We start from the raw sequence: 25022 nt of genomic DNA on the forward strand, positions 1-25022 counted from the left end.
CTCTCTGACATAATAACCGGTAAGAGACACTATGACGGTAACATGGCACAATCCAATTACTGTTTATATGCAGTCTTGGATATTGCTCTGGTTTATTTTATGTTACATTGGCTTTTCCACTGTTATGACTATAAATCCCCATTTGCCAGCAGTTTGTGAAGGTGTCACCTGTCACTCATACAGTGATGGCATACAGTTTGGGCTTAATTGGTGGTATGCATTTAGAAGTGTGTGTGTATATATGTATGTGTGTGTATATGTGTATGTATGTATGTATGTATGTATGTATGTATATATATATATATATATATATATATATCCCACAAAATGCCACCACATGTTGTCTCATTTTCCCAACCACTTTATAATGTTCTGTTTATTGACAATTAGACATATAATAGTTTAATTGGGGGGGGGTTTCAATTATTTTATCGCACCAGCAGAACCCCTAGAGCTCTTCTGTTGTGCACAAGTGCCGCCAACGCCCATTACTTCTGCTAGCACTCTACTGAGGTGGCGAGTAGAAATCCACCCAATATTGGGCTTGTGGGCAACCAAACACGGGGCAGCCAGTACTTGGCATCAGGTTTAGCCATGTGCTAGAAGTAGCAGCCCAGCAGACCAACTGACTGTCTCCTGATATTTTAGACTGAAGCGAGAAAACATATAGATCACCTCCTAATTGCTTTCATATTCATTTCATTGGCGGTTGGTATCATGGTTTCCTAAGCCTGTTGATGTTAGCAGTACAATATCTATCTGTCTATTGCCCCACATCCCATAGTGCATAGTACTCTGGCAATTCTGTATTCACTGATCAGAAGCCTGTCTGCAATGTACTTTCACTTTTTGACCGTTTTTACTTTCAATTTGAGCTGTGACAGTTTTTAGCCCACAAACTCTGCCCCCCCACCCCCAGTCCCTATTTGCTCCTACTTCCAATCTCTGTCTTCACAGCTCCCTCTCTCTATATCCAGCAAGTTTAAAACCGATCAGTCTCCCCGCAAAATTTGCTTTCACTTTCTGCTATGACATATCTTGGCACACAAAGGAGTAATTTGGTCCCTTGAGTGCCCTTTAGTGGTCAGTGGCGGTACTTCACCTCATAGAGGTGAGGAGGAGGAGATAGATAGATAAATATACACATTGACATTTACATTTTTAAGCATCCACACATGCTGCTATTATGGTCATTCTGGATCAAGTAGATCTACAGTAACGCCCAATTGAATTGTCCAATTAAAATAATCATTGCCGGTAATGACCGTGTATGTGACATTGCAGCAGGCGTATAGCAACAGAAAACATCCTATAATAGATGTATAAATGGATATAACCTTCATTTTGTTAGTTTTTGCCAGTAGTGACCTATCACAGCCACAGAGATGGATACAGTGTTACATAGTATGTAATAAATATAGTCTTAACCTAGTGCAGTGTGCTGACTAAAGGCCCATACACACTGGGCAACTTTGAGCTGAAAGCCGCTCAAAACCGCAAATATGAGCGGCTTTCAGCTCAAAGACGCCCAATGTGTAAGTGGTGAGCGCTGCTGTGCGCTCCCACATCATCACCGGGAAAGCCGCTCATCTGGTATTACCAGCAGATGAGCAGCTTTGTGGGAGGTGCCCCCCACCCCCTGCTGACAGCGCCGGGCAGGGGGAAAGCCACTCAGTATGTATGCACTGAACGGCTTCCCCCCCACCCCCAGCGGTCATCGCTGTCCATACACGCTGGGCATAATCGGCCAGTTTGTATGGACCTTAAATCTATTGGTTTTCATGGTGTCGTTTCAACCCAATAAACGAATAAGGGCTATAAATATATTATATATAACAAATGACAAAGATGAACCAGAATTCAATAGAAGTAAAAATCTTTTATGCAACATATTTAATTGCTTCTCTCAGTTGAGCAAGCTGCATTTTACCAAGTTATCTATATACAAAATAAATGCACATTGTGTGCAGATTTCTCTAACCTCTCTGCATGTCGCAGTTTTAATAATTCAAATAGCTTAAAAATAAATAAAATAAGATTAAACTCTAAAAGCATTCCTTCAGTTGGAGATTTGGCAGCCTCTGTTACATTCCATACTGATGTACAGTTTAAAATATAATAAGACAATTTTTCCCTTCACCCCTTTTTCTAATGCGTGGCAAGGACAAACGAGGGAAAAGGGACGAGCCTTTTGTGTTGCAAGCCACGCTAGACAATGAGGCGCGTCAGTGTGCTTTAGCAGTAGTGGAGAAGTGAAATGCGTCATGCGTAAAAGATGAGCTCCGGAATCTGTCCCCCTTGTACCCCAGTCCCATTGGTACTGTCCGATGAGCATTGAAACTGGAAAGTCACCTTCCCACACTGCACTTCTGTCATGCCCTCCTGCCCAAAGTAACTCAGTTCGTTGCCATCCAAGATGGCGCTGACATTGTAAAACGTGTCCTGTTCCACTTGCACAGGGTGCTCAAACCACACAGAGAAAGTGTTACTCGAGCCGTCGGAAATAAATTTAGTCAGGTTTTGGGCAAGGACCACCCCTTGCCTTTTAAGTTCAATTTTAACGCTATATTCTGCTTTGCCACAGCTCGATCCATATAAACCAAGTCCTGCAATAAATATCCTTTTGTCTACCGCAAACTGGATGCTGTCACAGCGGCCCCGATACCTCCACTGGTTACTTCGATAGGCCGAAGACTGAAACCTGTGGCATCTCTGAGGCGCAAGACCTTTCCTTTTGATGAGCGGGAACTCTAATTGCGGTTTATTCGCAGCTGTATACCACAAGAATATGCTGCGCGTCTCCTCCAAAGTCAAAATATCTGACTGGGCAGCCCCATCTGCAAATTCCTCCAAGGTCATGGTTGGAATCCGTACCAAGTATAGCGCCTTCCCCAGTATGCTCCTTTTATTTCCAGGAGTCACCGGCAGCCCTTGTCTTTTGCACTCTGCCTCCGCCCAGTTCAATACCGCCTGAAAAACAACATCTTCCTTAGTGTTTAGCGTTTCCCTTGTCACGATAATCTCTAGAGTTGGTAAATCAATCTCGCAGAAGCCCTCGGACTTGAGTGCTAGTTCCGCCTGGGCGTCTATCACCTCCCAGCAACGCATAGTCAGTTCCGGCTCTTCGAAAAGCCGGCTCTGAGAAAGCAACACACATGCGTTCTTTGCCTCTAAGCTCGTCTCCAGGAAATTAACACAGGCCTTGGCCAGCGCAGGGACAATATACTTCTTGGCAGCGTAGAGCGTTGCAAGTACGGTGTCTGCTTCCAGGTCAATCTCGTCACTGTACAAGTACCTGCAGAAAGAACATAGTATTGAGACGGGAACATTTCATTGTGTATACAAATGCACAGTAAAACCCAAGTCTTTATTTTATTTTTTTCTTCCCCTGCCAGGAAAAAAAAAAATTCTCAACTCTTAGTCTTATTGTGCTTTTTCCCCCTCTCAATTTCTGGTTTACAGATGCATCTGTATTCTCCATACAAAGCAAAAGCGCCGCGGTTTGTGAGAACACCCAATCGAGTAACCGTTTTAAGACTTCAGACAGCGAGAGAGCCATTACTGCCGCTTAGGAGATGCATATTTTATAAGCTTTTATGCTCACTGCAGAATTTTTTCTTTTTTTCCCGATTCTTTAATGACCACTTACTTTAAAAGGATTAAAAAAGCTGCAGGTTCCACGTCTGGGATATGGATTTCAGATTTGACCTCCGCTAGATCTCCATAAAACATGGCGTAAAACACAGAGCTGCCAACAGCCAAAATATACTGAAAAGGAAAATCCATTTCTTAGTATTGCAAACAAACCAAATAAAAGACGTCACTCACGGAGCAAAGGAGAATATATTTTGTGTTGGCATACCTTATGGGCTGGGACTTTCTTTGAGGCCCCAGCAGGACCCACAATAAAGTGAACATCAGCCATCAGTTCGTTGTTGAACATCAGCGCGTTCCTAAAAGAATAATAAAAGGAACATTAATGTTTTTCTTAATGTATCAACAGAATTAAAAATGTATAAACACACACTATACACAAATGTATAAACGCACGCTATACACAAATGTATAAACGCACGCTATACACAAATGTATAAACGCACGCTATACACAAATGTATAAACGCGCGCTATACACAAATGTATAAACGCACGCTATACACAAATGTATAAACGCACGCTATACACAAATGTATAAACGCACGCTATACACAAATGTATAAACGCACGCTATACACAAATGTATAAACGCACGCTATACACAAATGTATAAACGCACGCTATACACAAATGTATAAACGCACGCTATACACAAATGTATAAACGCACGCTATACACAGATGTATAAACGCACGCTATACACAGATGTATAAACGCACGCTATACACAGATGTATAAACGCACGCTATACACAGATGTATAAACGCACGCTATACACAGATGTATAAACGCACGCTATACACAGATGTATAAACGCACGCTATACACAGATGTATAAACGCACGCTATACACAAATGCATAAACCCAAATTACAATTGCATACAATCCAACTACGAGGCAGAACTAAAAGGATCAAATAGGGTCGGGTGTGCAGACTAGATGGGTCAGGTGGTTCTTATCTGCTGTCACATTCTGTTTGAGTGTTTTTTAATTACTAGAATAAAATACAATGTATTTTTTTAATAAGCGTTCAAGAGAATTCCGATCATTTTAACCATGTCTAAACATTTGTATCTTGCTAAAGGCAAAACGGATAACTCATCATCACTTGTTTTTTTCCCCTCTGCAATATGTTTGTGTGCCAAGACTGTCAGTAGTCTTGAACAGATTTTTATCTGGGTTAATCATGTTAATCTTCAGGATTTTCCTGTGGATTCATAGAAATTCTGAGCTTTTATCTCTAGATTACTGGATATACCATCTAGAAGTGCAGTTTTGCTTGAAAAGCTTCAATTTTGTTTGCCGTCACTTCTTATTCATAGAAACAATTTTCTGGCGAGATGATTAAAAAGATCAAGGATGGGAACTCGGATGTAGATTACTGGCAAAGAGCTTTTGTTTAAATAAACCAATCAAGTCAGTGGTTTCTGTTTTGTCAGTAACCAAAAAGTATCTTCAGTTGCTTTAGAAAGAAACTGGATAGTAAATGTTGCGAAGTGTCTAAAATAACAATTCCTCACGGAATGACTACAGTAATTATATGCGCGGTGCTTAAAAAGGCCCAAAATCACAATATATTATACAAGCATCTGGTGGGTTTAGCAGCCCTGCACTGTCCAATAATTCGGAACGGTAATGCGTAACATGTCTGACTGGTTGTCAGTTAATGTTTGTCATGCCGTCAGTGAGAATTCCCTTTCATTTAATTCTCTGTATCAGCATCACAGTGGCCCCGTAATACAGCCTCTGTGCCTCCAACCCCCAAGTGCTGCTGTCTCTTATTAACCAGAGTACAAGACCAGCTTTCAATAGGCAAATCTCTGCTTACAGGTTTGACACCAGTGCTGTTTTGGTTGGTCCTGACAGCCCTGCAGTGAGGAAACCCCCTATCCATATCACAATGCTGAGACCTTGTCCTGTTCTTGCTGATGCTCCTTGCAGATTATCAATGGCTCAGTGCATGCTCAGCCTGCTAACTCAGTGCAGCCATGGAGGGGAGAAGTGGGGGTGGGGGGATGCCTGCTAGCTTAATGTGTGCACAATCTGCATATGGGTGTATATATATATATAATGTCCATCCAGGACCTGTTGTCCAGATTGCATTCATGTTAATACTATTGGCATCAGTTTTCTCAAGTCTTGATTGCCATTTGCATGAGTAGGGTCTGGGTTGTGACACCTTTTGCATTCTGATTTGGAAAGCGGTACATGGTAACATATGGCTTTGGGATCAATATGGTATAATAGGATTAGGAGGTTGCGGTCAGACTGTAGAACCAACCCGTACCACAGGGTTGCCGACTCTCCCGGAATGTCCGTGAGACTCCCGGAATTCTGGGACATCTCACGGACTCCCGGAGGTCGGCCCCTTTCTCCCGCAGCTGCTGGTTTGCTTCCCCGATGTGTGTGCTGCGCATGCGCGATGACGCCGCTGGCACACTGAAGCCGCACAGTACACATCGCGGCAGTACCTTCATCAGCTAGGAGACCTCCCCGTTCTCCGTATACAGCACACAGTACAGTGTGCACAAATGAAGCTATCATCCCTAGCAGGTGATAGAGGCTTCCGACTTCCAGGCAGTGTACAGTTACGTAGTGCAGTCTTTCCCAGCAGCAGCACACGGAGACAGCTGCTTTCTACACAGCAGCACTAAGGTAACGGTGGTGTGCTCAGTGGTGTGCTGTGCTCTTCTCTGACATTTAACCCCCTTCTAGGCTTTAAGTGTGAGTTCCCTGCACTGGCGTCTACATATCACACTTCACTAGTCAGGACAGCAGATACCCCCGGCCTTACTCACTTGCCTAAAGGTAAACAGTGCCCGGCAAGCAGCAGCAGAGTTGCCACAGTAATATTATCCTCTCCTCCTCCTTGAGTCTGTCCTCCCCCCTCCTCTGGAAAATACTGTAAGTTACATGTTTTGAGCTTCATGCATATAGGGCACATCCCAAACCATATAAACCTTTGAGGACTACAGTGCAGGCGATCCACAGAGATATTTTTCTGATTGGTTGCGGACCATGATAATACAGAACCATATTTCATGCCCAAATCTGTCTACATGCTTATCAAAATCCTGTAGGGACCCCCTGGTGATGCAAGGCCCGCCCCCTGTTGATGCAAGGCCCGCCCACTGGTGACGCAAGGCCCGCCCCCTCGCTTTTACTTTTCTCCCTGAAATTATTTTTCAAAAGTAGGCAACCCTGCCGTACCATGAGATCAGGGGCTGCTAACGTGCAGTGGTGGGAAGCTGTGCCACATAACCTGGGGGCACCTACATTTATGATGTGGACCTGCAGTGCATGCCCCCTTGGGTGCCATTTACCCTGAGAGTCACACATCCCATCACTATGATGTGGACCTGCAGTGTACCTTTCCCCCCCTGTGCCTGCAGTGTGTGCCCTGAGCAGCTCTCCGGGCCTGCTGCAGGGGGCGCTGTGTCCTCACCTCTCCCGCAGGGTCGGGTGGCAGGACTGCCAGTTGCTGCTCTCGATGTTGTTGTTATTAAGGTTCTGGAGCTGAGCAGGTGGGGGGGCGCTCTGCTGGATCTGGAGGGCGTTCTTCTTGGCGTTGGCGGCCGCGGCGTTATTACTGTTGGCGATATTGGTGTGGTTGGCGCTGACAGGGTAAAGCTCCGCAGCCATCTTCCTCTTCAGGGCCAGGGGCACTGTCTCACAGCATGCTGGCACCTTGCCGTGCTTTTTAGACTTCTTTAAGGTCTCTGGAAGCAGAAGAAAGAAAGTCAAACACTTCATGATCCTGCCATGCAGGCAGCCTGGCTCTAGTGGCATGGGCGAGGGAGGGCAGCGGGCATCAGGCAGGGAGAGTGGCAATAACTTCCAAAGTCAGCGATCAATCCGTCCATAAGCAATAATGCACCGCGCAGTCATATCATCACTGCCATCCAGAGAGGGCACCCACCAGCTGCGGCACCGGCGGCGCAATGAGTATCCCGGCTAGCAGCCGCTCCGATCCGGGGCTCCTGCAGAAGTTACTTGTATGCACTCTGTCCCCGTGCAGTGGGCACTCATCATGGGCAGGCTAAGGCTGGCAGTGCGGGCTCCCCAGCTGCCACCCTGCTGCTGCTGTGTGCGCTGGCATAGTGCATGGCACAGGGACTGGGCGGTCTCCTCCTCCTCCCGGTGTGTGTGTATGTGTGTGTGTGTGTGTGTGCGCTGCCGCTAGCTCAGTACGTGTAGCACTGGAGAGGAATGGGGCCAGGCTTCAGCTCAAATAGCAAGCAGGGGCTGCTCACGTCAGGGCAACGGGATCCAATGGCAGCGGAGAGTCCTTTGCCATTCACAGCAGCAGCAGCCTTTGCACCAACAAGCCCCTGTGTGCAGCAGCAGCTTAGCCTGGGAGAGGGGTGGGCGGGATCCTCCCCCATCAGACAATATGTCATTCTTCTCCTGTGCACTCCCACCCTATCCCCCTGCTCTGCCCTATACACACAGGGCAACCCCAGGGGCCAGGGCATCGCTTTGTTGTTGTTGGGAGAATAATAAATAGGTATTTGGGTGCAGGACCGATCCCATGGGATGTGGATTGCGCTACATTACAAAGTTCTATCCCCCTCCTATAGTGCAGCGATTGCAGAGTGCACGCCTGTAGCAGGGAAGCCCGCACTTCCCATCGCGCACACGTACATCGGGAGGCACCAGGAACTGAGCTGCGATCGTTTGCATATGGGGAGATCGGGAGACAATGCACTAGCATTGCATAGGCTGCCGCTGCTGCGAGGTCTCCTGTACCAGAATGCAGGGACATTGTGACACTGGTATTGCTTCTCTCAGTGTACCTACTGCCACAGCCATTGTAGCATTGCATGGACCGTGCCCAGATTACTCAGTGTACCTTAATGCATCCGGGGGGTATCCTGCCTGTCCGCACATACGGCCGGGAAACTTTGCACAAAAGGAGAGTCGTCCTGTGGAGCCATGATCCTGGAGGGGGCGGTCTCCGGGCCGCTATTCCTGCCTTCCCTGTTCACATCTGGGACGGGCACTTCTGTCTTGTGGACACCAGGTGGCGCTAGCACGGGCTGCAGCCGACATTCACAGCTTTCATGGGAACAAGTTTTATGACCCTGCTCTAAATAATAATAATATGTCCTTCTATTTTGTGCATTACACCTACACATATCAAGTAAAATAATTGGTACTCTTTACCTAGCACGGCGCCCACGATGTCCATCGCGGTCATCGGGGGTAAAAAATCGCGGGCATGCACTAAAAAACCGGGTGCGACGCGATGCCCGCGATTTTCCATAGGGATCAATGTTAAAAGTGTGATTGGACGCGATTTTACTGTTCAATGCCCGCGATTTTTCCATAGGAAACAATGTTAAATGGGCCACAGAGCCCTAATAGTCCCCCTGAAGTCTGAAATGGCCCCCACAATTGTTAACGCCACCCCACGATCAACGTGAACCCGAAGCGTGGCGAGCGGCGGCGGTACGCGTCCTCCGACCTTTTCATACCCCCACTATCCACGTCGGCGTGGAGTTGAGAATAGAATAGTGTGGCGAGCGCAGCGAGCCACCGAGCCCGAAGCGTGGCGAGCGCACGCGGATACCTGTGAAGCCCGCGAAGGGACGCGTTTACCTGTGAAGGTATCCGCGTCCCCTCGCGGGGCTCGCTGCGCTCGCCACGCTTCGGGCTCGGTGGCTCGCTGCGCTCGCCACACTATTCTATTCTCAACTCCACGCCGACGTGGATAGTGGGGTTATGAAAAGGTCGGAGGACGTGTACCGCCGCCCCTCGCGGGCTCGCTGCGCTCGCCACGCTTCGGGTTCACGTTGATCGTGGGGTGGCGTTAACAATTGTGGGGGCCATTTCAGACTTCAGGGGGACTATTTGGGCTCTGTGGCCCATTTAACATTGTTTTCTATGGAAAAATCGCGGGCATTGAGGCATTGAACAGTAACATCGCGTCCAATCACACTTTTAACATTGTTCCCTATGGGAAATCGCGGGCATCGCGTCGCACCCGTTTTTTAGTGCATTTGATGGCCGTGATGGGCGCCGAGCTAGGTAAAGAGTACCAAATAATTCCACACAGTAGTTTATGATACTTAATAAAAGCATTCGCTAGTTCCAGTTTGGTGCCAATTTAATGTGCTGCTGTGCCAGTGTTTGGGTGCTGGCAGTGGCACCCAAACATTGTGTCAGGATAGTTATTTGTCTGACCTTGTAGTATAAAAATAAAATGTACAATGTAATGGATACAATGACTATGCAAATTAATGGAAGATGGAAGGTGTCAATATGACTTGTAGCTTTCATGCCCTTGTGACAGAGAAGTACCCACATACTATAGAATTATAATGGGGGGGGGGGGGGGGGGGCAGATGTATTAAGCCTTAACAAGAGATAAATGCAAGTGTGATAAAGAGAGCTAAACATCCAGCCAATCACCTGCCAACTGCCATGTTACACTCTGGGTTTGAAAAAAGTCAGTAAGGAGCTGATAGGCTGGACATTTATCGCTCCTTATCACCCTTGCATTTATCTCTTGTTAAGGCTTAATACATCTGCCCCAATTAGACTGATTGGCCTGATTATCTGACTGCTCAACTTTGTCATAAGATACTGTCCAAAATCATACCTCCCAACTTCTGTGCTGAGGGCGTATGCAAATGAGGGCGTGGCTCATGCTAATTAGCAGCGACCTCATTTTCATTCAAGAATAGACGCTGTGTGCATGCGCACAGCGTCTATTCTATTAGATTGGGGGGTCTTCCAACTGCCACCCCCCGCAGCGGGACAATGCCTATCGCGGGTGGGACAGTGGGACAGGACCCGAAAATCGGGACTGTCCCGCTGTAATCGTGACAGTTGGGAGGTATGCAAAATGTCCTGGTATTGTTCAGTATGTACATTCTTGGTAATCCGCACATATACTATGACAGGGGCGGCCAAACCGGTCCTCGAGATCTACCAACGGTCCACGTTTTCCAGGTTACCTAGCTGGTGCACAGCTGTAGTCATTACTAACTGTCACATTTTAAAACCTGCTGCATTCATTCCTACTATAGATCCACAGGTTGCCTGGAAAACATGCACCGTTGGTAGATCTTGAGGACAGGTTTGGCCACCCCTGTACTATGACATCTTTATGTGTGCTACTGCGATTGTGCCCTACAGCTGGCAGAAATATTGCCCTAGTGGTCAGAATGACCAAAAAAATTGAATCGTGTTAGGTAGCTTAATAGAGGGTACACACGGTGAGATATGCACTATTTTTCTATTTGATTTTGCTTTTAGAAGCAAAATCGAATAGAAAATCGAATGGGCATCGAATGGTCTTTCTACATTCGATGCAGATTTTATCCCATTTCGCACTCCCGTGTAGTGCAAATCGAACAGAAAAAGTCTTGTCAGGCAAGACTATCTAGTACAGATATAGTCAACTTCAGGGGCGGATTGGCCCACCGGGAAACCCGGCCATTTCCCGGTGGGCCGTTCCATAACACATTGAGATCCGGCCGTGATTTCGACAATCCACGGACGTTTTCAACAAAATGGACCCGACTGCTTTTAAAGTCAGGTCCGTTCTGTCGAGCTGCCTATTCAGCGCTGTTGGGAAGGACAGCATTGAATTGGCGCCCACCACTATTTCCGCTGTCGGAAATAGCGCCGGAGATTGAATACCCCCTTAGTGTTGAGCTACCATCATTTGATGGAAAGAGGCGCTGGATGTGAGTTGGGCTTTGTGATACCGATCCATACGCCGCCTGTTTCTCTTGAACTCTCCTGAGCGGTTGCCGAGGTTGGCCTACACTCAGCAAAGCTAATTTTGGTCTTTCTGTTCCGGAACGGTTCAATTCCAAACTAGGGTTACCTGTACACGTGGCGGCCCCACACAATTTAGGTGGTGGTAGAACGGGTACTACTTTAAGGTCAAACCAGGCAGGCTCCATACCATTTTGTGAAAAGTGTCTGGTCTTGTACGCCGATACTTTAGTGATTACGTATCGCTACATTGGGGATGTGTGAGTTCCTCGTCTACCATTTTGCCTGACATCTATTTATTTCTTTATTTACAGTTTCCTATATAGCGCAGCATATTCTTTTGCGCTTTAAAATTGGAAACAACAGTGATTAAACAAACTGGGTAGATACAAACCGACAGCCCTGCTCGCAAGCTTACAATCTATTGCACTGGGGAATAGTGAATCTCCCGCTTCTCTGTGTCAGTAACCATAAAGTTGTGAGAGATTTTAAAGTCACAAGTGTGGAGCATTAAGCATATTATTCATTCATCCAGCCCTTGAGATGGAAAGTTAATGACTCCTTTTCCTACCTCTACTGAGCATAATGTATGGGTAATGAGAACACATGTAATAGGCTAGGCTAGTCCCCTGGACACACAGTGTGTGTGTTCCAGGTCCCCTCCCAAGTAAAATACTTGGAACTACCTGTCAGTAATGATTGTACCTGGGCTCCTGGAAGTGATCTGATAAACATGTACACTGTGTACAGAGAAGTGGAGTTAAGGCTTGTAACTAAAACTGGCTGGTTTGATCTTAAATCTTAAAGTGGCTTCATTTTATTGCAGATAATAATTTTGGGGGACAAACGCTGTGTGTTGGTGTAAATAGTCTTCCCTGGCGTCAGTGGTGTTCATGATTGTGTCATGTCCCATTATGTCACACTTCCTTTGCACGATTCTCCTTTGTAAGTATGCCCTGGCATATGCTGTGAATTGACTGATTTGCTTGGTGAGATTTCTTTATCTGATTAGTCATGTTTTTGTATCCACCCTCAAGCAACCATAATGTATAGTATGTGTCCTCCAATCCACACACTTGAATGTTTTTTATAAGGTGTGTGTGTGTGGTCGCATGGGGATGTGCTCCACAACCAATGGGACGATGCCAAGGTATTTTTGCATTCAGCATTGTGTTTTTTAGTGTGTAGGACAAAGCAATGTAACAATGTATTGGATTGCCATATACATGACACGACTGTACAGTGTATAGTTACATAATGAATATAACCATACCGTGCTGTCTTTGGAATCATACCATTGGATGTTTAGCAAATTCCATAGGGAGATGCAACCACCCAATCTATGAAACGATGAATTGGGTGGATACTTTACATAGCTGTACAGTTTTCAAAAACAAAATTTGACTCGAAAGGCTCCAATTAAAAGCAGAAAGTTCCTTTTTTGGAGCACATAAAATAGTTTAAAAAAACAACAACAAAAGAAATATATGTAAATTAGCAAAAACAAATCATATGTCACTTATACAGGCAATTTAAGACCTGTATCCACGGTACAGCATAGTACCTTACACTTTACAAATAACGTGACACAACGTACGGTGCATTCAATGCTAAAGGAAAAGGAAATCCCCCGTCAGTTCTCAAGATGACTTATTCCTATATATTTTAACCTTGTATTACTCTATGAACGCCTCTGAGAGGTGTGTCGCGGTGCAGTGTATCATATGCAGGTAGATTCCAAAATCGTGAGGACTATAATTCTATGCCAATAATTCTGCTCCTCAGCCTCATTTGAAACATTCATGTGTATGCATAGATACATGTATCTTATCAAAAAGGTGAAAATATTTATAGAATAACAAGTTTGCTGAATGATCGCCATATAAATGTACATTAAATGGCAACTAAATGACAATCAATATTATATTTCTATTCGGTTTTGAGGTCACAGATTGGGATCGAATGCGTACTATTTCTGTTCAAATTTTATTTAGATTCAATTTTTTTTCTAACAACAAAATCGAATAGAAATATAGACAACATCGAACAGTGCGTACGGTGCATTACACGGTAATGTGGTAATAAAAACGAATCTAATACTGATGCCGCTATCTGTATATTTAGCGATATAGTGTATGCCTTGCCGCCACTGTATTTGTGTAATATTAATTATTGTAGCTGTGTATATACTGTATGTAGGGAGGGCAGTACTAGCTTGGTGGTCTTACCAGATTGCGAGACATCAATTATCACACTTGGAACCGCAAGAATATACATTTCTTTCCACAGTCTGTTGAACTTGATCCACAGCAAAATGGTTATTCCAAAACTGATGTTTAATTGATTTGGCAAAAATGGAGAGGCAGATTGTCGATATAATTATTATCAAAGGGTTTGCAAACCCTAATGTGAATGCAATCGTGCGATCGAAAGCACTGTGGGATTTATGTTCCTATTAAATTTTTTACTTGCATGATATTGTGGGGAACGGCAGGCTCATTGCATGCCCTGATAATACCTCCAGTGCTAGAGGGACGGCGATGAATTCTAAGTGGGCCCCTCTACTGACAAGACTCAGTGTAGCATAAATATTTCATCCAATATAAATCGTCCACCCTCCAGATTCCCACAGTGCTGTCGCAGTTCAGTAGCTTTGATAATCCCATCATGGCGCGCATTGGCTTCAGTACTCATCTATGCATAAATAGGGCAATTAAAAGACAAACAATATGGCAAGACCTGATAATAACCAAGATGAGCGAGTGATCACATAGATTAGTAATGTGTTCTCTAAAAGGCACAGCTATTGAGAGGAAGATTGTAGAAAAACTGGATCAATAGAATAAGAATGATTGTGGAGACTGGTTTATTTACTAAGACGGGTGTTCTATTGAAGACGGGATGTTGCTATGGGAAACCAATCAGATTCTGTTATCTTCTAGAAGGTGCTAAATAAATAAGTAGATTCTGATTGGTTTGCCATAGCAACATTACATCTTCAATAGAACTCCCATCCTAGTAAATAAACCCTGTGGGAATTTGAAATGTTAATTTAATATCTGAATTTTGTTCCTAATCATCCAAAAATCACAGTTCTAAAAATCAAGCAAATGCAATAACACTAATGTATTCACAGAAGATCATGTGTTTTAGTCAAGATAATGTCAGGAGATGCTGTAGTTTACCAGCTATATGAGCTGACACCCTGCAGTTTATTGACGCTTTAGAGATGATTCCCACCTTTTTATGTTTTTTTTCAGGTCTGCAGAAGATAATTAATTTGCTAGGTCGACAGTGTTTAGGTCTAAGGTGGACGGGTCGGAGTATCGACACAATCATTAGGTTGACAATGGGGAGGTCGACAGTCAAAATGTGGCCATGAGTTTTTATGTTTTCATTTTTAGGCGACTTGTGCCGACAGGCGGTATTTCATACCCTACCATCCACTAGGGAGTGAGGGAGAATATAATAATGTGCCGCGTCCATGTCGACTTGCGTAGAAATTCGGGACAAAAAAAACCCATGAAAATAGTTTTCTGTCGACTTTCCGATCCGGTCTACCTATTTCTGCTGAACTTTGAAGCTAATCCGATGCCAGCCTTTACATTTTGCCTGATTAATGACTAATAGCTGTTAACAAGTTAAAGCACATTGCTATTTTTTATTGCTGTTATTATATAAGCCAATATGTTTTCATTTAGACTTGTCTTTACTTTAGTGAGCAAGGCTCTTATCTTCTGCTAAATATGTTTGCATATATATATATATATATATATATATATATATATATATATATATATATTGCCATAAGTGTATGTTGTAAAACGTGCTTATATAACATCTATAGTATGGTTATTTAAAATGAAAGTTATGTACCATTGTAGGGGGGTGTTCAATCTGCCAATTTTCCCAACAATCGGAAAAATAGTCACGGTCAGAAAACACGTGGATCGAAAAATTACTCACCTTTCCACATATTTTAGCTAGAAATCCCGAGATTGAGCATTTTTCAATCCCAAATTCCGAGATTGAAAAAATGCCCCGGGATTGGCTTCTCTAGTTACGACTTTATTCCACTGATGCAGATTCAAATTTAAACAAAGTTGAACCTGCTTTGAAAAAGTATGTCCAGAATAGTTGGAAATATTTGAACTTTTAAGCTTCAGACTACTGTTAATGAGTTGCTTCTTTGCCCTTTGTAGAGCTTATTAATACTCTTGTTGGCACTAGGCAAGATTATCAGTTTGGGCCCCCATTCTGAGCAAGTCTGAGCCTATTTAATTTCCATCAGATCTCAGACTTCTCCACATGCCATCAGACCACTTCAGATTTCCCAAACATGCTATCAAGCCCTCCAAATGATATCAGATTCTATCCAAATGCCTTCTGATACAGTTGGTGCTATGTATGACTGACAGCTAATGAAGAAGTTACACAGCTTGTGTCTCTTTGGTTTGCCCAGGTTACTGGTACTGTATAGTGAAGTGTCAGGCAGTGTACCAGCTGCCCAGCTTTATCCGGATTCCCATCACATGGATAGGGCTTTCTACCCACCAGAGCCAACATTGTATTTCTCTGTTTTTATTTCTGAGGGACAATCCTTTTTTTTCCATCTAGAAGAATTTGTTCAACTCAGTATTTCGCCCCCTCCTGTAGGAGAACAGTAGGGCCCAAGAGAATCAAACTCTTAATTGCTCAGAACAGTTTTACCAATGGAAGTAAAACAATAAAATGTGTTTCTTTGGCCATAGAAAATTAAGGGGTTAATCATAACTTTAATAGGCCACATGTCAAGTGAAAGCTACTGGTACCAGTGGGAGAGTAACCTCCGGAGCATTGACTCCCTGTATTATGCCAGTTTCACTAACCAGGGCACCTAATGCCCTAACCCAATTCTGGTATGCACCAGGCATATCCCTCCTCAGTTCTTCATATCAATCCCATGAAAATCCTTCCTGCATATAGGGATGGACAATGATGGTTACCATCAATGGCAATAGTGCAACTGGCCATCTATAATAGCATACTATGCAATGGATTACCATCAATGTTTTTACCTATGGATGGTCATCCATTTTCTTTGACTTATTGGCCTTTGGGCCTATCAAACATGGGGTGGGGCTTCATGTGTGTTGGGGTGGAGCTATGCTCTGTGTCCTGCCCCTTGGAGGAAAAAAAAGTGTTTATGCGTGTCATCGATGGAGGGAAACCATTTGGTTCTCCCCCATCTATGGCAAAACTATTCTACATCAACCGTAAACTGTTGATGATTTCAAATCATCGATGATGGCCATACCTACTTGCATAGTGATTGATCAGTCACCAGTGGCTCAATGTTGTTGGTGAAAATTAATGCAGCTATACATTAAACCTAAGGCCGCTGCAGATCAGTTCAAAATGTAAATAGGGCACCAACACCAACTGCCAGTGGGTCCCGTCCGGTGAAGATTAGCAGTGATTGGGGAGGCAGTAGATGTAAGCTCCCCTATCTGGAGCCACCACTGCACTCTGGTATTCAGAGAAGCTTATCCAAACTGGCTGGCCCCATTGCTGTGTACAGTAAACACAATCTTAGAATGGCATTAGCGAGTGACAAACCTATGAGATTTTACTGCTTGTGCTAAGCCCTCCCCATAGAGGTATATGTAGTCCGCAGTAAACGGTCTACATAGTAAAAGTCTGAGACAGGGCCGTCTTTCCAATGGGAAAGACAGCGGTCATCCGGGTGGTGGGGTCCAGGCGCATACCCTTGTAGTGTCCTTTCTGGACGGTGTAGTTTCCTGTAGTATAGTGGCTTGCCAAGACTACGACTACAGCACCCGAGGCGCCCTGCGGGCGGATTCAGCCGCTCACTCACCCTAGCGATGAGCAGCCCTCCCGCTACCGCAGTGCACATGGGCGGGGGGCTGGGGTCTGACGGTGTGCTGGACTGCTGGGGGAAGACAAGGTAGGCGGCAACAGTAGCAGGGGGGGGAGGGGGGAAGCAGTGGATTAGTTTGCCCAGGGGCCCTCATCAATGTTAAGATGGCCCTGGTCTGAGAGAATACCACACTGATTTCATCTTGGTTGACTTCTGGTAAGTTGTGAGGGGCTAATAGTTGCAATTAGCTGAAAATTCTGCATATTCAGAATATTCCAAAACGTCAGGTCTGTAAAATGTTATGTGTTGGTGACTTGTCTATTTGGCATATTTTTACTGATCATTGTCCTTTTTTCCTTATGTTTGCAAAGAACTATCAATTTAATGACATGACATTTCATTTGGCTTTGGGCTGAGGGAAGCCTGATTCCTCAGTAGATGATGATGCTAGTTACTGTAGCATCCTGTAAGTACAATGAAGTTCACAGTGCAGCCTGAATAAGATTTCCTCTGCTCATTCGTGCAGTGCCTGACAAAACAGGGAGCAAGCCTTTTACAGGAAACTTCCCAAAACACTCTTTACGCCTACTATATTTGGCTGCTCTGTGCCTAGAGGACGTGACCTTCTAGAAGTCATTTTCAACCCCCCCCCCCCCCCACCCCCCAGAGAACTTTATCGACAGTTGTTTTATTCTGCACAGTGGTGTAACAGAAACATCCTCTTGATTTGATGCCTTGTGTTTGTACACTGTATTAGCTGATAATCATCCAGGTACCTGATTGGAGACTTCAAAGTGTGTATTCTATTGAGCGGGTGGGAAATGTATACAGGGCACAGGACGGCAATATTACATATTATTTCTAGGAAGAGAAGTTTAGAATACAAGGACAGGTGCCGGACAGGGTCCCGACAGTCGTTCAACCAACGTCGGGATCCCCACTGTCAAAACCCAGACAGCCGGGTTCCTGACGTCCACCTGCTAATTTCCCTCGTGGGGGTCCACGACCCTCATAGATTGAGAATAGTATTGGTGGCTCGCTACGTGCCCGCAAGGGGCTTAGTTGCGCTCACCATGCTGTCTGGTTCCGGCCAGTCGGGATAATGTCTGTCAGGATCCCGACTGTAGGATCCCTGTACCACACCCTACAAGGACATGCACTGATACTAAAGGGAGGAAGGTTCATGGGAAATTTGAGGTAAATTACTTTCCAGAAAAGGTAGTGGGCAAGTGGAATAGCCTTCCGTCAGAGGCGGTAGAGGTTTAGGGGGTTATTCAGAGTTGATCGCTGATAGGAATTCACAATTTGTTCGGTTATTGAATTCCTGCACATGTGTACGGATCTTAGCGTGCATTGTCCAACCAACTTTGCAGATGAGCGTTCAGGTCTGAATCAGTGCCCTAAGTCAGTAGAGCAGGGGCGGCCAAACCTGTCCTCAAGATCTACCAACAGTTCATCTTTTCAGGCAACCTGTGGAACTATAGTAGGAATGGATGCAGCAGGTTTGAAAATGTGACCGTTAGTAATGACTACAGCTCTGCACCAGCTAGATGGTTTGGAAAATGTGGACCATTGGTAGATCACGAGGACCGGTTTGGCCACCCCTGCAGTAGAGCCATTTAAGCATGCTTGGGAATGACTTAAGTATAGAATAAGTGCTAAGTATCATAAACACTGATTTTTTTTTTTTAAATTATGCCGCTTATATTTTCCCTTCTGAACAATATTGTTTAAAATATCGCTCAGTGTGTATACTATATAATATCATGGATGTACACTCCCACGGGTCATTAACGATGCCCTCAGTCATCCTGCATATACAGATGAGGGATAACCTCAGGAACAAGGGCCGTGCTGCAGAATGCAGCATGGCCGCCACTCTCCCTTCTGTCACTCACTCCCGCTTGCTACAGCAAGTGTTTATGCACTTGCCATTGGTGAAATTGGTACTTGTGTAATAACTGGGCGACCTTTTTTTGATCGGGTCGGAAAAATTGCATCGCATGCAAGCAAATCGCATGCGATGCGATCGACGCAATTTTTCCATAGGATTCAATGTTAAACGGTCCTGTTCATACCCCCACTATCCAAGTGGGCATGGAGTTTATTTTATATAGTGTGGCGAGCCCGAAGCGTGGGGAGCGGACGCGGAATACATTTTAACTAATCCGTGTCTCCTCGTGGGGCTCGCTGCGCTCTCCACGCTATATAAAATCAACTCCATGCCCTCTTGGATAGTGGGGATATGAACAGGCCCATTGAACATTGAATCCTATGGAAAATCGCGTCCATCGCATCGCATGCGATTTGGTCGCGATGCGATCAACGCAATTTTTCGGGAAAATCGCGTCCATCGCATCTGATTGTATGCCTTAAGTTAAGGCATACAATCAATCGCATCGGGCACCCAGATATTACACCAGTACCCCGAAATTTGCATCGGGTCCCTGCCGCCGCCGACGACCTTCAATATCACACGGGTACACACATCATGTAATGTGTACCCAGCTTAACAAAGAAGTTAGAATCAAACAGGTTTTGAAATTAGTATAAGGTTAAAATAGGTTCAGACTAGATGAGCCAGGTGCAGTCAAATTATCAATGGATATTGATGTTTTTTGGGTCTTGCATAGAAAAATGTACCAATGTGTTAATACTGTATGTGTTAGTTAGTTGTTGTGACCTGTTTCGTGCAGTTGGATAATCCCACTCACATAGGCCAAAAGTGGTTACCTTCCAAACAAGGTGCCCACTTATAATACAGTTCCTTTTGACTGGATCAGATGGTAGTCCTCTTCGGACATACATGCTGAAATACTGGGACAAGTGCCTTGGTATGCTGGCAGGAGCATTTACCCGAACCTGAGCCCATTGTCCTGAAAATCTCTTGCTTGAGGAGAACCGCTCAAAATGATGTCTCTGTTTTAAAAGGCATGCTTTCACTTTTTACAGGTTTTGCGAACCGTCATTCATTGCATGGTTTTATTGGTTTATTATCTCTCCCAGAGGTCATGGAAGAGAGGGACAGCTGAGCTCACCTTAGTAAATGACACAAGTGGCCCTGTTTCTGCAGTAGGAAAAAGGCATGCCTTGACTTTGTAAGTTCAGTTGTCGTGTTTAGTGTGTGTGTGAGCGTGTGTGAGCGTGCGCCTTTGTGTTTGCACATGGAGCGAAACCTCATAAATTGATAATGATTGAAGGATTGCGATAGAAGTAATACATCAGATAAGATGCTGAGATATATTTATCTCTCCTATTCAGGGTATATCCTAAGTATTCTGTTTACAAGTGAGACTTTGCCTCTGATTTATGGGAGCCATGTAACCACTCCTAGGCTGCTGATTTACTCGCAGATAATTTAGCATATTTTTGGATTCTAGATTTCCGGAATAATTGTGTTATTTTGAACACACTATTTTCCATAGAGATTTACAATTGGGAGCAAAAATGTAGTCAAGCATGACTTGGTAATAACAGCAAGAGCGAAGAGCGCCATGATCTTAAGCTTACAATGTGTAGGTGGTTAGGAGGTTAATACCTGAGGATAAAGTTGTACATAGACCAGACCTTTCGATTAAATAAAATAGTGCGTGTTACACCTTACCAACTGCATCATCCGATCAGCTGACTGCTCTGCAACTACTGATGTCACGGAACTAGTCAGACAATGTTAAAGCCTATATATAATGGAAAATTTCACGAAAAAAATAACAGTATTTTTAGTCATAATTTATCATTTTAAAGCATGGAGTCACATTCATAAAAGCATCATGTTATCATTTTTACTGTCAAAAGTGGTTTGTAAGTAGGGTTCTTCGTAAATAATAGACTTGAATTTATTTTAACATCATATTTTTTTTTTCAATTGAGAATCATTTGGAAGTTATTTCCTATTTCCAATAGATGTTGATCGTAGACTTGAAACCCAACGCGTTTCATCAGTAGGGTTTTATCAGGGATGTGTTCAAGGTGAAAAAAATCTAACAATATCAATGGAAAGCACACACATGCTACCACATGATTTATACATACCAATAGGGTTGTCATAATTTAATGAGTTAATGTACAAGTTTCTGGTAATCTTTAATGTGTGGAGAGAGAGAGAGAGAGATATTAGGAAGTCCAACCGCGCACAGTCACTCGTGATGAATGTGTATCCTTTTGTATTAAGTATGTCTGCAGCCTTTTTCCTCACGGAGCCAGTCCACGGCTCACAAATGTCCCAATTCAAGTATGCAAAAGAAGGAGAAAATTGCACAACAGAATAGAAAATCGTGTAAAAGTATTTTACTCATAAAATTCAAGCTCACATACATGAAGAAAAGCAGCAATCAGCTTGCCCAACAATGGAGATCCACCAACGCATCCAGAAAGCGGAAGATACCGAGACCTGTTCCCCGCAGCTGGTGCGTCTCTGTTCGGATCAGGAGACCAGACTAAGCACAGTGTTGTACGAAGTTTAGCCACGCCTCAACGCGTTTTGTCACGCAATGGAGGTCACGCAACACCACCTGACGAAGTCCACTGCGTGACGAAAAGCGTTGAGGTGTGGCTAAACTTCAAACAACACCGTGCTTAGACTGGTCTCCTGATCCGAACAGAGACGCACCAGCTGCGGGGAACAGGTCTCGGTATCTTCCGTTCTCTGGATGCGTTGGTGCATCTCAATTGTTGGGCAAGCTGATTGCTACTTTTCTTCATGTATATGAGCTTGATTTTTATGAGTAAAATACTTTTACACGATTGCTCATTCTGTTGCGCAATTTTCTCCTTCTTTTGCATATATCTATATATATCTATATATATCTATCTATCTATCTATCTATATAATATATTATATTATATTATATTATATCATATTATATTATATGCTGGCATGAGATCACAGATGTCCACAATATAGGTGCACTCTAGGGAATACATATTACATACCCTAAATGAAATGTTTATAATTGAATGAATGGAGGAAAGTAGGAGGAGGGGTATATCAAGTATGGTATAATGGTATATAGTGCGAAATTGAGGGTAGAACCTGACATATTTCTTGTGAAAAAATGTAAGGTAATATATTGTTCCACTAGCCCAAAGTAGGTGTAGAGTTTGGGTATTGGAACTGTAGGTCAGCTGCATTTGTGAACTGCTGTTCCTGTTCAGAGTGCCGCACCTTATTCCTTGTCATCTATTTACCTGGGAGGGCACCTGCTGCAGTAAATCACTTTATCGGACAGAGGAGACTGCATCTGTTATTTGGACTATAGGCAGACATGGCAATACTGTGCTGCTTTCTGTGAAACTCATACATCAATGTGTCTGAACCTGCGGATGGAGTGCCATAGTCTTTGTTGCCTAAACCTAGCACCTCAGCAGCTATGTGACCCCAGCGTACTCATGATCAGAATGCCAGTTGTGAGGATTCCGATGTTGGCATGTCCTGTGATGTTGGGATTCCCGCGTTAATTTTTGTGCCAAGTGGTTGGATTTCATCCCAATGGTTGAGACCTTGATGATCTGCTTACTGTTATGCATTTATTTTTTTGGATGATGTGATTACAATCGTTGTTCTATGTTTGAACGTTTAAAAAAAAAAAAAAAAGGCAGTTGAACATAATCAGTGGTTCCCAACCCTGGTCCTCAAGTACCCCCAACAGTGCATGTTTTCCAGGTCTCCACACAGAATCACAAGTGACATATTAGCTCAGGCATTCCCAACCATGGTCCTCAAGGCACATCAACATTGCAGGTTTTGTAGATATCCAGGCATGAGCACAGGTGACTTAATTAGTATCTGAGGGATTTTGATTAATCCATCTGTGCTGAAGCCTGGATATCACTAAAACCTGCACTGTTGGTGTGCCTTGAGGACCGTTTTTTTTTTTCGGAATGCCTGTATTAGCTCCACCTGTGGATCTTTTAAAATTTGTCTGAACAATGAGTGCACCTGCTGGGTGATCTGGAAATCGTCCACTGTTGGGGGTACTTGAGGACCAGGTTTAGGAACCACTGACATAGATGATCACGTCTATGCATGTATGTTTAGCAGTGCCCGGAACCTCTCCGTAGTAGGAGTAGTTTGCACTTTCTGTGAGGACATCATTAGGGGTGTGAGTGTTAAGGCCAATTACTTTTTGTTTGAGCGTTTTATTATCGACACTGTATTAGACATGGGGATTGATCGTATTATTTGTAAAGGGTGTGAGGTGCCGTTCCAATGCCTGCAGGGGCACCTGATTTAACCCAATCTCACACCCTTCGCAGCGCCGAATTCCCTTAAAATTTTTCACTGCGGTTTAGCCGATTTCCGCATGCCATAAAGTGCGTCCGTTGCTGTGATGATTCGCACTCACGAATCATGCGCGACTAATGGGATCGACCCCATGGAGTAGGAATAGATGTAAAGCTCAAGCAAGTTAATGTAATGATGTTTAAGTGGTTGTGGTATAGGACAGCAGTGCAGAATGAAGACAGTGGTGAGAAAAGCTGTTTATATAGTGATGGAAAAATTAATAGATAATAATCTGATGAGAGTGCTTGGTAGATTGAAATAGCAGGGAGATGAAAGTAATGGAGGAGAGCATTGTGGGGACAAGGCGGTGATCTGACAGAGGGATAGGAGTGGTACGTGGGGGTGGCGTTCTGGGTTTCACGCTAATAAACGCAGATTGAGATAGCGAGATATTGTATATGATCTTTTATTTCTTGGAAGCAGATTGAGGATGTTACGGTTAATAAATGCCTCGTTCTATTGGACAAAAAAAAAAATCCATCAACACTTTATTTTATAATAAGAGTTACTATACCATTGCTCTGTATAACAAATAGACTTGTAAGCATTGTCAGAATGATCTCTAGCATTACTAGGTCTAGCAGCAAGGTGAGAAGGGGTAATTCATCTTCAGCAAGAAAGGAGAATATACAGTGTCTGCCCTTTCCTCTCATGCTTGCTGCAGGGGATTTAGGGATTTATTCAGAATAGGTAACAAACTTGCAATAAAATATTTTGACAATATAGCATATCTTACCTGGCTTCCGGCCACCCTGCACGAGATGTGTTATATTGTCAGGATCATTTATTGTGAATCTGCTTCTTGTTTTAAATAAATTCATAAAGTGTGAAAACAATATTATCATGGTAGGAGTGAGATTTCCTATGTGGTCACCTGCAGCAAATACGTGTGCTTACATCAGGGACAAAGTCATCTTCCGTGACAGATCAACGCATTTATGCCGATTTCTGATACGGGACGTGTGTGTGTGTGTGTGTAAGTATGTATGTATGTATGTATGTATGTATGTATGTGTGTGTGTGTGTGTGTGTCCATCCATGTGCCTCTCGGGACATTTTGAGAGTGGCAGGGTGACAGCTTGCGGCATTGAGTTAGGTAGTTACCTTCTGTTGGTTTTAGTACACAGATAGGTCTGTGTGTGTGTACGTATATAATGTTTGCTTTATAATACTGTAGGAAAATGTTGTTTACATCTACCTGTATTACAAGAGACCCATGACCCACCTCTCTCTGTCTTCACATCTATGGTTTCCGCACTGATCTGAGTTTTACATTTACACATATTAGCAAAGAACAGAAATATTTTAAACGGCCAAGTGCGTTTTTATGCTAATATGTGATTTCTATTGAGACCAGTTCAGTATTTTACTGTAACTTGTACTACATGGCTAGGAATGTATCTTGAATATTTAAAAATAAACAGCAGCAACAAGTCCCCGGCATCATCTTAAGGTGCATACATACTGAACGATTTGAAGGACAACGTGGGG

General features: G+C 43.9%; 2 protein-coding genes across 4 annotated transcripts in view; one reads left to right on the top strand and one right to left on the bottom strand.

Moving 5' to 3' along the window:
* BRF1 (BRF1 general transcription factor IIIB subunit) overlaps positions 1-25022 on the top strand; it is a 343261-nt gene that overhangs the window by 163339 nt on the left and 154900 nt on the right. The window lies entirely within an intron of this gene.
* On the bottom strand, positions 1860-8626 carry BTBD6 (BTB domain containing 6). 3 transcript variants are annotated; one of them, XM_083167569.1, is made up of 5 exons: positions 8510-8626; positions 7103-7376; positions 3863-3953; positions 3650-3768; positions 1860-3295 (listed from the first exon to the last, which is right to left on the bottom strand). In XM_083167569.1, the coding sequence occupies exons 2-5, from the start codon at positions 7297-7299 to the stop codon at positions 2263-2265; spliced, it is 1440 nt and encodes a 479-aa protein (XP_083023695.1). In that variant the 5' UTR covers positions 7300-7376; positions 8510-8626; the 3' UTR covers positions 1860-2262. The 3 variants fall into 3 exon arrangements, with proteins under 3 accessions (XP_083023695.1, XP_083023694.1, XP_083023693.1); XM_083167568.1 differs by lacking the exon at positions 8510-8626 and adding an exon at positions 7577-7969; XM_083167567.1 differs by lacking the exon at positions 8510-8626 and having other exon boundaries at positions 7103-7969.

The sequence above is a fragment of the Crinia signifera genome, chromosome 12 (genome assembly GCF_055691185.1).
Source record: "Crinia signifera chromosome 12, ASM5569118v1, whole genome shotgun sequence".
Classification (NCBI taxonomy): domain Eukaryota; kingdom Metazoa; phylum Chordata; class Amphibia; order Anura; family Myobatrachidae; genus Crinia; species Crinia signifera.